Source organism: Cynocephalus volans, chromosome 3 (assembly GCF_027409185.1).
Source record: "Cynocephalus volans isolate mCynVol1 chromosome 3, mCynVol1.pri, whole genome shotgun sequence".
NCBI classification, from domain to species: Eukaryota; Metazoa; Chordata; class Mammalia; order Dermoptera; family Cynocephalidae; genus Cynocephalus; species Cynocephalus volans.
Genome location: NC_084462.1, coordinates 15,492,004 through 15,506,170, shown reverse-complemented (window position 1 = coordinate 15,506,170; position 14,167 = coordinate 15,492,004). Strand labels below are relative to the sequence as shown.

The following is a 14,167-nucleotide window of genomic DNA, read 5'->3' as shown; positions in this document are numbered from 1 at the left end:
AACGTGCACACGTTCCAAGCTCCATAGCTCTCCTCTCCATAGCCCAGAGCATTCTACTGTCAGAAAATGGCCAGGAATGCAGAATTCCGAGGAGCGAGAGCGGGCGAGCTGGGAGATGGGCGTAGAAACACGTGTTCGCAGCCAGCAGCTCACAGCTGTTTCCTCTTGTGGCTTCCACAGCCTCAGATGATTTGTTTTATTAGAGGAGAGTCGTATTTGCTACCGACTGACAGCCCTGGGGCCCTAGGGAGGTGGACTCCTGGAAACCGTCTACGGCCTCAGCTGGTTTATTCTTTCTGTACTTATGGATGGTTGGGGCATTGGGCTACTGGTGCACTGTGGCCGGTCAGCCCAGCTCAGGGCTGAGCCAAATGGGGGTTCTAGAAAGAGCCAACTGGCCTGGTCCAGCCTCCTGGGGACAGGCACATGGCAGCCCTTGCTGGTCATTGGCAGAGCCAGGCTTACATCTGCCTGTCTCTTCTACATAGCTGGCCCAGGGGATGGATCTGCTGGAAGCTGTTCCCCACCCCACCCGGCACCCCTTACCCCTTGTCAATGACTTGCATCGTCTCTGCAGGGCAATGGTAGAGGAGGCAGGGCCCTTAAGGCTTCAGGGGGCAGGGAGTGGGGTGCTGGGCTGTCAGGGGTAGCTTGGTTCCATGCCCTGTCTCCATTTCTGGCTGGGGGCTTTGGTCAAATCCTGCTACTTCCTAGGGTCCTGTGCCTTCATCTGTCATAGGAAATGGTCATTCCTACCTCACAGGATGGGGGTGAGCCACTGTGTGTGACAAGCCTGTCACCTAGTAGGTATTTAGTCGTTAAACCAGCTGCAGGTCACAGCAGCCAGTGGACAGGAGGGACCCACCCATAGATGGACCCCTACCTCCTACTGCCTGCCAAGGGCCTGGCCAGAGATTTGGGGGATGAGCCCCCTTCTGGAGGCTCCAAGCCCAGCTTCCTCCGTACATCTGGAGGAAGCGTCTGCTCAGATCTGCACACTGATCTGTGATGGTTTTGAAGAGGATGTTTCCTTATGCTTCCCGCCACCCCCCAGCCCTAAACCAAGTACTAGGAGCCCTTTGGTTTATTTTCCAGGGTAGGTTGGGGTGAAGGTGGGCTGTTTGGGTGGTGGCATCAAATTAGCACAGTTTGCTCTGACACTGGGGTTGAAATTTGGTCCAAGGACCTTATTTGAATATTTAACTCAGAAGTGGATTTTTAAGTTTTACATGAAGTATCTGCTTTCACATGTGCGTGGATGCCACTCAGCAAGCTGGATTTGGACGTCCTCTGGTTTGGATTTGGCCTTGGCCCTGGGGAGCTGGTGCCCTTCCTAGGGTTGGGGGCAGAGGGTGTGGTGTCCCGGGCCTCAGGGCGCCGACGAGCTGGCCCCACAGTCTTCTTGGCTCCAGGAACCTGAGACCCACCAGCCCGGGGAGCAGCAGCCACCCACCTGCCTGCCTGAACACAGCCGGGCCTGCCGAAATCCTCCATTTCACGCTCCCTCTCTGGCTGCGGCACCAGCAGGGGATGTTCCTTAGGACTGTTCCCTCCACGCATGCCACAGCTGCCGTGCACCTGGTTTTATGGGAAACTGTGAAATGAGATTTTCTCAGGATTCTTTTTTCAGGGGGATGGGATGGGGTGGGGTTGGGAGGAACTTCCTATGACATATTAAAACCCCCAAATGGAAGGATTTATTGCATAAATATTGCACGAATGCTCCGGCTGTTAAATCATAATGCGAGAATGTGTCAGGCGCTGTCCTGGTCTCTGCAAGCTGGCGCCGGGTGAGCCTCCCCGAGTTCTATTAACAAGCTGGCTGGCCGGGCCACTGGGCCCCAGCATGGAAAATCTTCCCGTGCCCGTGCTCGTTCGCCTGGGTTCACCGCTTCTGCTGGAGGGCGCCCGCCCCGTGTGCTGATGAACGTGTCCTTTATGTGCCTCAGCCCCACATTGCACTCTGTGTTCTCCTGGCTCCCCCGCAGTGGGGCCAGGTCACAGGAAATTCCCTGCTCTTCCCGAAGCCGCCACTCAGCTGGGCAGGGAGGGCACAGGCCTGGCGCTCAGTCGCTGCTACGGCAGGAAGAACAGACTGCCTGGGTGCATCTTGGGTGTGGCTGCTGGGTGAACTGGGGCTCCCGTCCCTCCCTGGCCTCTGCATAGTTAGGCATCTTCCTTAACCTCGTGAAGAGGCGTTGCCATGATGCTGGGTTGGGACAAGGTCACTGGTTGATGGTAGGGGGTTCAAAACCCACAGACACTCCATGAAGGGCAATAGCATTCCTCTTTTAAAGATGTGGCCATGTCTCCCTGGGCCCTGTGGGCTCCCCATGTGAACCTCAGCATGAGGCCAACCCCAGGAGACTGTGGGCCTAGCCAGCACTGCGTGGTGGCCACAGGGTGGAGTGTCCCCAGATAGGAGACATCTTCTGACAGCTTTTCCTCAGGCCCCTGAAGCTTGGAGGGGGTAACATGCCTCTGGGAAGTGCATTTGATGAGGGCTGGAGTTCTGGCCCAGGTCTAGGGCCCCAATCTGGGCTGAGGAAGCCCTTTTCAGGGGTTTGTCACAGGCCATGTCCACTGCACGTTCCTGGGAAGCTCCTAGGCCCTGCTGTGCTGTCTGTGGGTGTGGGAGGCAGGGGGTCTCCTTCCTCGTCTCCTGGGACTCAGCTGGGCTCCTGTTCCCCTAGGGCAGAGATTTCAACCTCATCTGTATGTCAGGGAAGTGTCCTTCTCAGCACCCACAGGCCCAGGCCGGGTACTGCACTTGCAGAGCTGAGCAGAAGGTGCCCCAGGTCAGGTGGGCACTTGGCCACCACCCTCCTGAGAAGCTGGGTGCCCCAGGGCTGGAAGGCCTCTTTACCAGGGGGCCTACCTTCCTCCTGAGCATCAGCCTGGATTCTTAGCTACAAGTAACAGACCCCACTCCAGCCAGTTAAAGCTGAAAGGACATTTATTAAGGGTCATTTGTCAAGGGCAGTCCCCAGACTCTGTGGATGGGGCTTGAACCAACCCTAAATACCCTGCAGGGTGCTCTGTAGGCTGCTTGGCTGAAGCTCCACAGCATGCACAGCCAACACCCGGCCATGGACACTCTCATAAACCTCAGGAAGGGGACATTGGGGCTGCCACCTTCACCAGAGTGAGATTCCTGCGCCTACTTCCCTGTGAGAGCCTCACTCAGGACTTCTGATTGGCAGAGCCCAGAAGGAACCATGGCCCCTTAGTTGCAAGGGAGGCTGGGGAAGCTCTCATCTCATCTCAGGGATCCCGGCTCTCATAAGGTGGGAAATTCTCCAAACTTTGGAACGGTTCCCTACAAAGAAAAACGTGTACTCTGCGGAGTTTTTGGAAGGGACCCCTGCCAGCCCCTCCCAGGGCCTTCTCAGGCTGGGTGGGGAGCTGGGCATCTGAGCACGGGAACCTGGAACTGGCGGTGCCTCAGATCTGGGCTGGGTCCCACCTCCAGGCTTTTTGCCTGTACTGTCTTCTTCCTGGAGTATCTTTCCCGTTTATGTCCTGGGAGCCTCCCTCTCCATTGAGTCCCCCAGTGGGTCCAGCCCCCAAGAAGAGAGTGTGTCTGTGCTCTAAGTGTTTTCAGGAGAGCACATCCTTGGCACTCAGCGTGTGCTGGTGTCCTGCCTTTGGCCCATGTCTCATGTCTTAGAGGCTCTCTAGCACCATCCTATACAGGCACACAGTAGGTGCTGCATATGTGCCTGCCAAGGTTAGGCTGGGGATGGCAGGGTCGGGGCTGGGCCCCAGGTTGCCCCACCATGCTGGGTGCCCTGTCCTTGCACCCCTGGGCCTCTTGGTAGGGTGCTCAAGTGAGGGCAGGGCTGGTTCCAAACTTCGAGCTGGCAGGGACAAGGACTGTCCTCTGTCCCCTGCCAGGGTCAGGGCAGGGCCAGGCAGCGGGCAGAGGCCGGAGGTGGCCTGAGAAGGAAATGGTTGAAATTTGCAGCCAGGGCAGGAAATGGACAAATTGTCGAGGAGGAGTTGGAATGCCAGCTGGAATGCCGCCCCCTCGGTGCCCCCCCTCGAGATCTGAGCCCAGACTCAGGAAGTGCCTGGTGTCTTGGCCGGAGGAGCTTTTGCCTCCTCTGGGTGGGTGACTGCCCAGTGCCACCTCCGGTTCCCAGCTAGAGGCTTTTTAGGGGGAAGTTTGGAAATAGAGGGAGCCACGAGGCGGTGGAGGAACTGGGAACTGGAGCCAGGACGGTGGGGTCCTTCCTCTGCTACCACCCCTGTGGGGCTCCCTCTCAGCTTCTGTGCTGGGTGCACAAGGCCCTTGAGAACTGGTCCTGCCAACCTCACCAGCCCTCTATGTGCTTTTGCACGTACTGTCTTCTCCCCTTGTAATGCTTTTCTCCAATAGAAAACTCCTATTCAGTCTTCAAAACCCAGCTCTGGCAGCAGCTCCTGGATCAAGCTGTCCCTGAAGCATCCCACCCTCACAGGTGCTATGTCCCCTCCCCTCCCACAGTTTCACAGCCTAGACTCCCTGCACTGGGGGCCGCCCACCCACTCCTTTATCTCCCCCACTAGACTGTGGGGTCTGAGGACAGAGGCCCAGTCTAACTGTGTCCCTAGCACACCCCAGCACTCAGTGGGACACACAGTTGGCATCCAGTATTTGCTAGTCTTGGAAGTGCAGCCCTCGTAGTTTCAGCGAACTTCCCCTCAGCTGCCCAGGGATGGCCGCTGGGATCAGAGCGCACTTTCCACTCTCTTGGGGGGTTTGTGTGGACTCAGTCTTCACCCAACACCTCCGCTGCTCTTAACATCACGCTCTCCTCCGTAGCATGAAAAGTCAGGAAGCCTGTGTTTGAACCCCGCTCTGCCACCTGCCAGCTCTGTATTTCAGCTCCCCAAGCCTCATCTTTCTCCTCTGTAAAATGGGCATGATAACACACCCACTGCAGAGGGATGTGGGAGACACAGTGATGAAGATCCCTCAGTGCAGAGCCTGGCACCCAATAGGGGCTCAGTCACGCGATCTTTTCTCATCCACCCCGTCAGAGGCATTCTTGCCTTGCAGAGAAGAAAGACGGAGCCCTGAGCGATGTCAGATTTCTAGGCCTGGGCTGCCCTCTTTGCAGGATTGCTTTGTCCCAGCGGGGGAGGTAATTAGCATTCCAGTCTTGGAAGAGCAGCAAGCTCCTTAGAGTCACCCCGCAGATGCTCAGTGGCTTCCTCAGGCCAGCCAAAGCCTCCTGCCTCCCCCACCAGCCCCACCCACCCTTGACCTTGCCCCTTGGCTCTGGTGAGTGGGGACGGGTACAGCTTTTCCTTTCCTGTGGGAGCTGCTGGTCCTCCTCAGGGCAGCTTGGCAGCAGGGCTGCCCTTGAGTGGTTGGGGGGCGGGGTGGTTTGGTTCACCCTCAGAGCCTGGTGAGGTCAGCTAGGTATAACTCAGTCCTGATCGCAGTTCAGGTCACCTGCAGTAGGGGTACGGGAGGCAGCCGGTAGGAGCCAGTGGGATCCAGTGGGGTCTGGGTGGGATCCAGGGATTCAGCAGAATCCAGGTGGGAGCCACAGTCAGCAACCTCTTCCGGTGGATGCAGTGGGACAGACAGGCTTGCTCAGGTTGGTGGCCCTGGGGTCACCTGCCTAGGTGCCACATTTGTACTTCCAGGGTGGGCCTGCTTGTGGAATGGCCCTTGGGGCGATGGTGGTGACTGCCCTCTGACAGCCCAGGTGTTCAGCCCAGAGGCACAGCCAGGTGGACAGTGACTTCTGGAGGGCAGGTGTGCGGGCTGTTCTCCTTGGGCCTCCCAGACCCATTCTCCACAGGTGCACAGGGGCTGGCTTCCTGCTGAGGCTAGCCAGTGGGACGCACTTGTCCTCTTGAGGCTGGCCAAAGGCGGCACTGATCAGAGACTGGAGGGCGGGAGGAGAGAGAGGTTGGGGTATTTCGTCCTCTGCTGTCGCTGCGGGAGCTTTGGTTCCCACAGCAGCTGTCTCTCTAAGAATCACCTCCTGCCCACTGACCCCTCTTACTAGGGGTCAGGGCTTCCCGCTGTGGTTGGCCCTGGGTGAATCTGAGCCTGCCACGCTGCATCAGTTGTCTCCTCCGCAAGCTCTCCCCAGAACCAGCTAAGCTTCTCTGCTCCCTGCAGGACCCCCAGCCACGCATGGTGGCTGTCCTGGTTGGTAGGCGCCAGCTCAGCGTGAATTTCTTTTCTAAATTTCCTCTGGGGGTGGGTGCTCAGCTGATGGAAGCAATCCTCCTCAAAACATCACATTCATTCATTCATTCATTCATTCATTCATTCATTCATTTGTGTTTATTTCCTGTCTGCTGTGGGTCGGCCCCATCCTAGCACGTGGGATACTGCGCTGACTTGCCCTCAGGGAGCATATGTTCTGGGGGAGAAGATAGCAATAAATAAAGAGTTACATATGTATTGATGACACGTCAGTGCCATGGTGGGGACGCCAAGGGAGCTCTGAGAGAGACCCCAGGGCACTTGATTTGGGGGGGTGTCTGGCACAGTCTCTGGTGCATATTAAGACTGTTATTTCTTTGAGAAGAAACCTGCCCAAATTCAGGAGGAAGAGGCCCCTCCCTCCAGCCCTGTGTCCAGCCTTGTTGGCCTGGCTGGCCAGCTTCTCTGTCCACCTGGCATGTTCCTGCCTCTCCCTCCTACCTGGCTGGGCAGCAGGGCCATGGGCCGGCTCATGGGAGGGGCCAGGATGGCCAAGGTTGTGTGGAGGGAAGCAGCGTATGTTCTGGCTCCAGCCCCCATAGCCCCAGAGTGAGTCCCCGTGAGCCTCTGTCTCCCATCTTCTAAGTGGGATGGCAGGTGCCCACTCCTGTGGTTGTGAGGGCCCTGTGAGGGGATGTGTCCGGCCGGCAGGCACTCACGGGACTGCAGCAGCTCTGGCCCGTCTCCCTCACCTGACACTGACCTCCAAGCCGTTCTGACATGTGTCAGGTTTGGGCTCCCAGACTGGGCTGGGTGGCCCTGAGGGGACAGTGTGGCTGGCTGGCCTCCTCCGGGGCCACAGGGCATGGACAGCGGGCAGTGCCTTCGGACCGTGGTAGGCTCCCTTGTCTTATCCAGCTCCTGGCTCTTCTCTTCGCCCCCAGCTCTGGCTCCCAAGGCAGGGGATGATGACCCCCTCCCTGCTTTCCTCTGAGCACGGGCCCAGAGGGACCCCAGCATCCAGGAGCCCTCGATTGGCTTAAAAGAAGAATTTTTCACTTTTTTGGGTTGTGACTGAGAGGTGGTTGATGAGTCTCCTTTGAAGGCCTTTATTAATGGGGTCTGGGGCAGGGGTTTTTTGGATAGCTTTTTTGTGGATAGTCCTGGGCTAGGGCTGACTCTTTGAGTTTCCCTACTTGGGGGTCTTTGCTCAAAGGAGCAGGTTTAGGTTCTGGATCCATGGGGGGGCTGCAGCTTCACAACCTCTTACAGGTGTGAATGTGCCTTCGCTAGGGACCCCGGCCAGGGCTCTTTCCAGTCCCTCTTTCTCATCCGCCTTCGGGGGAAAGAGAGGCTTGGATCCCAGAGAGACAGTGAGTGCTGGCTGCAGCCACCACAGGTGAGGAATCTGGATTTTGTGTATCCTCAGAGAACTTTGAAAATCTCTTTCTGTTAAAAATCCCACCTGCTTCAAGAGCAGGTCAGGGGAGTCTCCGAGAACCCCCAAGAGCTGTAACTTGTGGAATTACACTTCGTCCCATTGACATCTATCAGGTGCCCCTGAAACCAAGGCCCCTGTGTCCAGCTCGTGCTGCTCCTGTAGCTGGTCTTGGGGGTCCCCAGAGCAGTCTGCAAGGCAGGCAGAGCTGGGTGAGACTTCCCATCTGAAGGACGAGGAGGAGAGCCTCTGAGTGGAAGGAGTCAAGTGCGGGGGCTACAGCTGGGGGGCGTTGTGCCAGGAGCTGCTGACACTCTAAGGCTCTGTCCAAAGGCTCCTTCCTAGGGGATCCAGGGCAGCCCACAGCCAGGTCCTGAACCTGCCAGCCCCTGGACATGGGCCTGCCTCAGGGTTGCCTGGTCAGGTGGGAAACTGAGGCACGGCAAACCCACAGGAAGCTGCAGGGTTAGCTGAGGGTGGGAGTTCGCTCTCTCTGCTCCTGTTTGCCAAGGTGCTGCCATCCATGGACAGCTTGGGCTGGGCCCTGCCCCGAGTGCCCAGCAGTGAGGTCCTTTTTTGGCATCTGGACATATGCTCACCGATTCCCGAAATTCACTGCCGGCAATCCGATGTGAGTTAAGGAAACATTTATTTTAAATGTAAACCGATCGCTGTGGAATTCCTGGATGGGTTCTGTGGCTGCAGCCTGTGGATGGTGAAGCTGGACGATATAAATAGGGGCCAGTTGTTGCTGCTCTTAACCCAGATGGGCCCCGTCTGCACAGGCAGCAGAGGGGCCGCACAGCCGGGGAGGGCCTGGTGGGACCCCCGCCTGCAGCCTTCTCAACCTCACCCTCTCCCATCTGGGAGTCAGCAGGAGGACAAGGCCACCCACCTTCACTTCGACATTGGGAGGAAGCCTCTTGCCGGTCCTTCCAGCAGCTGTGGCCAGCAGGCTGGAGGTCCGAGGACACCCCCTCCCAGCGCTAGCTATCCCTTGGCCCCTTGCTGTGCCTCTGAGGGCTGGCGCCATGTCCATCTTGCTCCCCCTGCGTCCAGTGAGTGCCCAGCAGTACCCAACGTCCCTGCTTCCTGGGGCATCTTCAGTGGGACAAGCGCTCCCCCCAACACACCACTTTCCTGTTGGAAATTGCACACTGCCTCAGCCTGCCATTGCTCCTCACTGTCACAGAGGCTGTGGGGGTCCAGGCGTAGGTGGGGAGGCCCAAGAGTCCTGCTGTTGCAGTGGGTACGAGCGACTCCCTGAGCCCCCTCTCTGCCCTGGACTCTTCCTTCCCAATGGACCCAGCGTCATCGGAAACAAAAGCCAAGAATGTCGAGGGGCCCCTGGGGCGTGTGACAGTGTTTGGCCAGGCTCCAGGAATCACCCACAGGCATGCCGGGGAGCTGGCCGGTGGCCAGGAAGCGTCCCTACGGCTGCCCTGTGGGTGTGCAGGCGGGCGGGGAGCCCACGGAACAGGCTCCTTCCTGGGAGCCCACGGGGGAGTTTCCTTTAGACCTCAACCCACCACTGCACTGGAAAGCCAGCTCAGTTCATCCACCGTGCGTGGAAGTAGGCAGTGGGCTAGTGACGCCAGAAGGAGTCTTGGTATGTTAATGTGGGCCCCACTCAGAGATGGGGAAACTGTGGCCCAGAGCAGGGAACAATGATTACATCTTATTTACAATCACACACGCACTCCCTGGGGACAGGGACATATCTGTCCCCTGTAGTGTAGCCCAGGCCCAGCACATCTGGAAGGAATGGCTAAAGCTCACTGTGTGAAAAGCACTTCTTGTGAAACTTTATATCAATAGCTCTCTGAGTTAACATGGCTATTGCCCCGATTTTATTGGTGTGGAAACTGACGCCAGAGATGTTTGATCAGGATGCTTGATCTGGGCTCATGCCCTCTGCTCCTGGCTGCTGTGAGGTCCTGCCTCCCTGGGCAGGACCAGACAGAAGGTCAATGGAAGACAGCAGATACCGTCCTGCAGATGCCGACCCAGCCCCGGAGAAGAGGTCTTGACCTCGGGGTTCAGAGGGACAGACAGATGAATTGGCAGGCCCAAACCTCACTGGACATAGGACCAGTGGGCTGCTCCACCAGGAAGGGTCTCCTCTCCCTGGCACTGTGGCCCTGGTTCAGTGACCTCTGGCTGTCTGTGGAGGCCATCTGGGGGGGCCGTCTGGGGTGGGAGGCAAGGATTTAGCACCTGGCCAAATCCAAGCACCTAGGAGCTGATGTTCTACAGGGCAGGAAGCTGGGAGGGGGACATTGGCCTTGGAAAGACCATCAGAGGTCGTCCGGCATTTCTCTCCTGTTCTTTTACAAGCAGGGAAACGCAGGCCTGCCTGCAACATGACAAAATGAGCTCTGGAGGGACCCTTCACAAAAGTCTCTTTGGTGGAAGGAAGCGTGTCCAGAGCTAGAGGCTGCGCTGTCCCAGTCGCTGTGGCCTTCCAGGCCATGAGTCTGGGGAGCCACATTTCTGAGTTCCCATTTTAGGCACTGAGAACCCAAAGCTGAATCTTCTGAAGTTTTCATTTTCCTGCAACCTACAGAGTCTCTGGCTCAGCCTGTGGGGCCAGGAGCCCCAGGTGCAGGAGACTCAAGACCACCCACCTCCTTCTCCCGGTAGGCCCAGCTGGCACTGTCGCCTGGGCATCTAGAGGCCACACAGTTTCCTTCCAGCATGGCTGGAAGGCAAGGCCCAGGGCAGAAAGACCAAGGAGCTGGGAGATGCAGGGAGAGGGAGGCTTTTTTTGGGTGAAAGGAAGCTGCCAGGTCCAGGAATTCCTTCAGCGTTATTAGGTCACCATGTTGCCTAGTGGTTAGAATTCAGACAGGGTCTGTGGGACTAAGCCAGGCTCCACACCTACTTTGGAACACTGCTTCACCCTCCTGGGCTTTGGTCCGCTCAGCTGTGGAATGGGCATGAGAGTACATGCTCCCCCTAGTTGGTGACAGGGCGAAGGGAATGTCAAAGATTTATCACTGCAGGAAGTCGGGAAAGGGGGCCTTAGAACCAAGAGGGGCTGTAGATGGCTGCTATGCTGGGTGGGGGCAGGAAGGAGGTGGTGCTGTCCTCCTGCCCCTCTTTTCTTCCTTCCCACAGGAGCCTGAGGAAGGCTTGCCTTGGGCATGGACATACTGGACAAGCGTCATTATTCTGGGAACAGCAATGCCACTCAGAAGTGCCCTTCCTTGGGAAGATGCTGGAGACTCCACGTGGTTCTGTCACCTCCTGCTGGATCACGACCTTAGAGGCCCAGGTCCCCAGAAGACTATGTGCCCGGACCATCCACCCCCATCCCTGGCCTTCCATAACTAACTCAAAATGAGAACAACAGGAGGCCATAAAATTAAAATTTATAATTTAAACAACTACAGAGCCTAACGTGGGATGAAGAGTCGGGCTGCCTGGGGCCCTTCTGAGTCTTTCTTTACCAGCCATGTGACCTTGGGAACATTGCCTACATCTATCTGTTCCTCAGTTACTTTATCTATGAAATGGAGTGATCACATAACCTCTTTGGAGGGTGTAGCGCGAGCATTAATGAGTTAATCGATATCAAGCCCATAGAGCAATGTCTGGCATTACCTTAAATGTGCAATAAATAAATTTTATTCTCTTTGAACATAATGCACAACCTACAAGTCTTCTGAAATTGCAATAGGTTCTTTCTGGGGTTTTGGTGTTTCTTGTGTGTCTCTGTGTGTTTGTGCCCACATGTACCCTGGATCTGCCGATCAGGTGACGATCTGTGCCACCTCTGCAGCCTCCCTCCAGGGCTCTGGCTGGATGAATGAACACAGGCATGTGGGCAGAGGGTTAGTGCTGGCTGCAGATTCAGTGCAGCAGTAATAAGACCAAGGACTGGGGTCACCTGCTGTCCCTTTCCCATCCTGCCAGGAGAGCATGGCCTGTGCACAGTAGCCACCCTGATGACACCCACCTGAGACTGTGAGGCCGGTCCTGGTACGAGGCACCTGCTGTGCCTTAATGGACTTGGCAGGACCATATGTCCTGGGCGCTGGGGCCTCCTCCTCTCCAGGATCCTGGGGTGGACCCAGGGGCAGGGCCACACCTGGGCCCCCCAGGGCATTTTTTTCCATCCCTTGCACACGCACGAGAGCCTTGTTCAGTCCAGAGGGGAGGCATCACATGTCACTGGGGGAGGGACTGCATGATGTCCTTAGAGGCATCCCAGGACCCCCTGAGGCCCCTGAGACCCTATGCTTTCCAGTGGTCCCTGGGGGCTGCAAACACGCCTTCCCCATGGAACGGCGCTCCGGCCCCCAACCCCCCCAGGTCCTCTCTCTGCCTACCTGGAAAGTAAGTGACCATAGCTGCAGGCCCTCAGAAAGGGATTGGAGCCTTATCCCAACCACCACCTGCCCTCCTCCCGCTGCCCAGGCATTTCCTGAGCCTCTCCATGCCCTCCTTCCTCAGGGTGAAGCCGCTGCTGGTGGGAATTCCGTCCTGACTTGATGCGACCCTGGGCTCAGCCTTCGCCTCCAGTCCTGGAAGGCAGAGGGGAGGGACCTTCAACCCCGAATCTTCTTTCCAGGCTCCAGGGCAGGGCCCAGCTCAGGAAAGAAGGAAGAGGGAGGGATGGAGCCCCAAACCTTCTGGCCATGGCTGTGCCGAGGCCTGCTAACTCCTGAAGGGGCTCGGCAGGACTCGGAGATGGGCCCTGCTGAGTAGTGCACCCAGTGGTAACAACAGCCATGATCTAATAGAGGCTCGCTGTGTGCCGTAATGAAGTGCCACAAACCAGGGGGCTTACAGGGACAGAAATGTGTTCTCTCACCTCTGGAGGCTGGAAGTGTCCTCAGGGCTGTGTACCCTCTGCAGGCTCTAGGAGAGGATCTGCTCCCTTTTTCTCTGTCTCTCTCTGAGCTGGAGTTCTCCTGGGGCTCCTGTGCAGCCATGGAGGTGCCGTGACCCCGCTGCTCTTCTTGAACCTCCTTTATACCCCCTTGAGCATCAAAGGCCTTGGAGCCTGGTGACCTCTGTCCTTGGCTGGGCGTGGTTTCTGGGCATTCCTGGCGTGGCAGGCAGCTCTTTGGGGCTATTTCAGGATCACCACAAATCTCACCCTCCTTTGAATGGGGACTTTGATCACACATGGCTGAGGAGGGGGTGATGTCACTCCCAAATTACAGGGGCTCTGTTGGGTGGGGCTGAGTAGTCAGAGGGCATGGCCCTGAGTGCCCTGCTGGGGTCTGGGATACCCCAGGCCCATCACCTGTCTCCTGGGCTCTGGGCTCAGAGCTCCCTCCAGAGACCTTGCAGCCACTCAGGCTACAGTGTGCATCTGGGAAAATCAGAAACTCTGGGCAAAATGTTTGTTTCTTTAGGATGGGGGCAGCTGGATGTGGCTCTCATTCCAGGGATATGACTAAATCAGCCTTTGTCATTTCCAGGGAGGCCCCAGCCCTGCCCAGCCCAGCAGGTGACCTCTGCTGCAGCCCAGAAGGGAGGGGGTTAAGCAGCCCCCCCCCCACACAGGTGGAGGAAGCTGAGGGGTAGGGTGGCAGGTCCCATCCTGGCCCCTGAGACTGGGTAATCCAAGCTCTTAATTAGCCCCCAGACAAAGCTCGGAGGAGACCCCCGGCTGCCCCCGCTGAGTGATGCTGTAAATGGCACCTCCTGGCCTGTCCCTGAGACTGTGACCCACCCCCAGGGGCAGAACAAAGCAGCAGCTCAGGGCCCCAGCTGGGCTCCAGCAGCTCGGAAATCTCACTCAACTCCCACAGGAGCAGCCGAGCTTCAGCTGGGGACTGAGATGAGGTGAAGGGCCCCTGAGCTTTCCTCCTGAGACAGGGGTGAAGAGGACGGGGAGAGAGAGGGAGAGAGAAACAGAGACAGAGAAATAGAGAGGAAGAAGGAAGAAAGCAAAAGACTGAGAGAGCTTGAGAGAACCAAAAGCAGAGGTAGACAACAGAGGGAAGGAAGCAGAGAGCGTGAGCAAAGGCCCCTCAGAGACAGCACTGGAGACAGGGACCTGTGGCCTCAGGACCCTCTCACCCATGAAGGGGGTCCCACAGCAACAAGAGGCCCTCCAGACTCAGAACAGGCAGGAAAGAGGACGAAAGCCGGCCCCTTAGCCGGTGCCCACGAAGCACAGCGTGCTCACTCATTCATTCACCAAACATCCCCTGAGCAGCCGGCTGCTGTGGGCTGGGCACTGGACGCAGCCTCCAGCCTCTGTCCCCAATGGATGTGAAACTCCCTTTCCGTCCCTGTGGGGTCATGGTACAGAAAACTCCTGTTACCATGCAGCTCGCCTACGCGGCCCAGTGCCAGGCCGGCAGCTGGCACCTGCCAGTGTTCTCTGCATGCAGAGTGGGTGGGGGTGGGGGAGGAATCCCGTCAACTGTTGACACTTGGCAGGAGAGAGGACTGTCTGGCTTCACCTCCCCAGTTGGGCCCCGCAGGAGGAACACAGCAGCTACGAGTGGGCTTGACATGGGGAAGTGGAGTGGGCAGAGCAGGGGGCTCAGAGTAGGAAGGTGCTGGGGCCCTTGGGGTGAGAGGACCATGTGGGAATTCTGGCGTCTGAT

The 14,167-nt window shown here is 57.6% G+C and overlaps 1 protein-coding gene across 1 annotated transcript in view; it reads left to right on the top strand.

Annotated features, from left to right (window-relative positions):
• PDGFA (platelet derived growth factor subunit A) overlaps positions 1-11,240 on the top strand; it is a 59,225-nt gene extending 47,985 nt beyond the window's left edge. Inside the window, exon 6 of the mRNA XM_063089824.1 lies at positions 10,713-11,240. Within this exon, the coding sequence (XP_062945894.1) occupies positions 10,713-10,720 (8 nt within the window). The 3' untranslated portion in view covers positions 10,721-11,240. The remainder of the gene's footprint in view (positions 1-10,712) is intronic.
• The last annotated feature ends 2,927 nt before the right edge of the window (positions 11,241-14,167 follow it).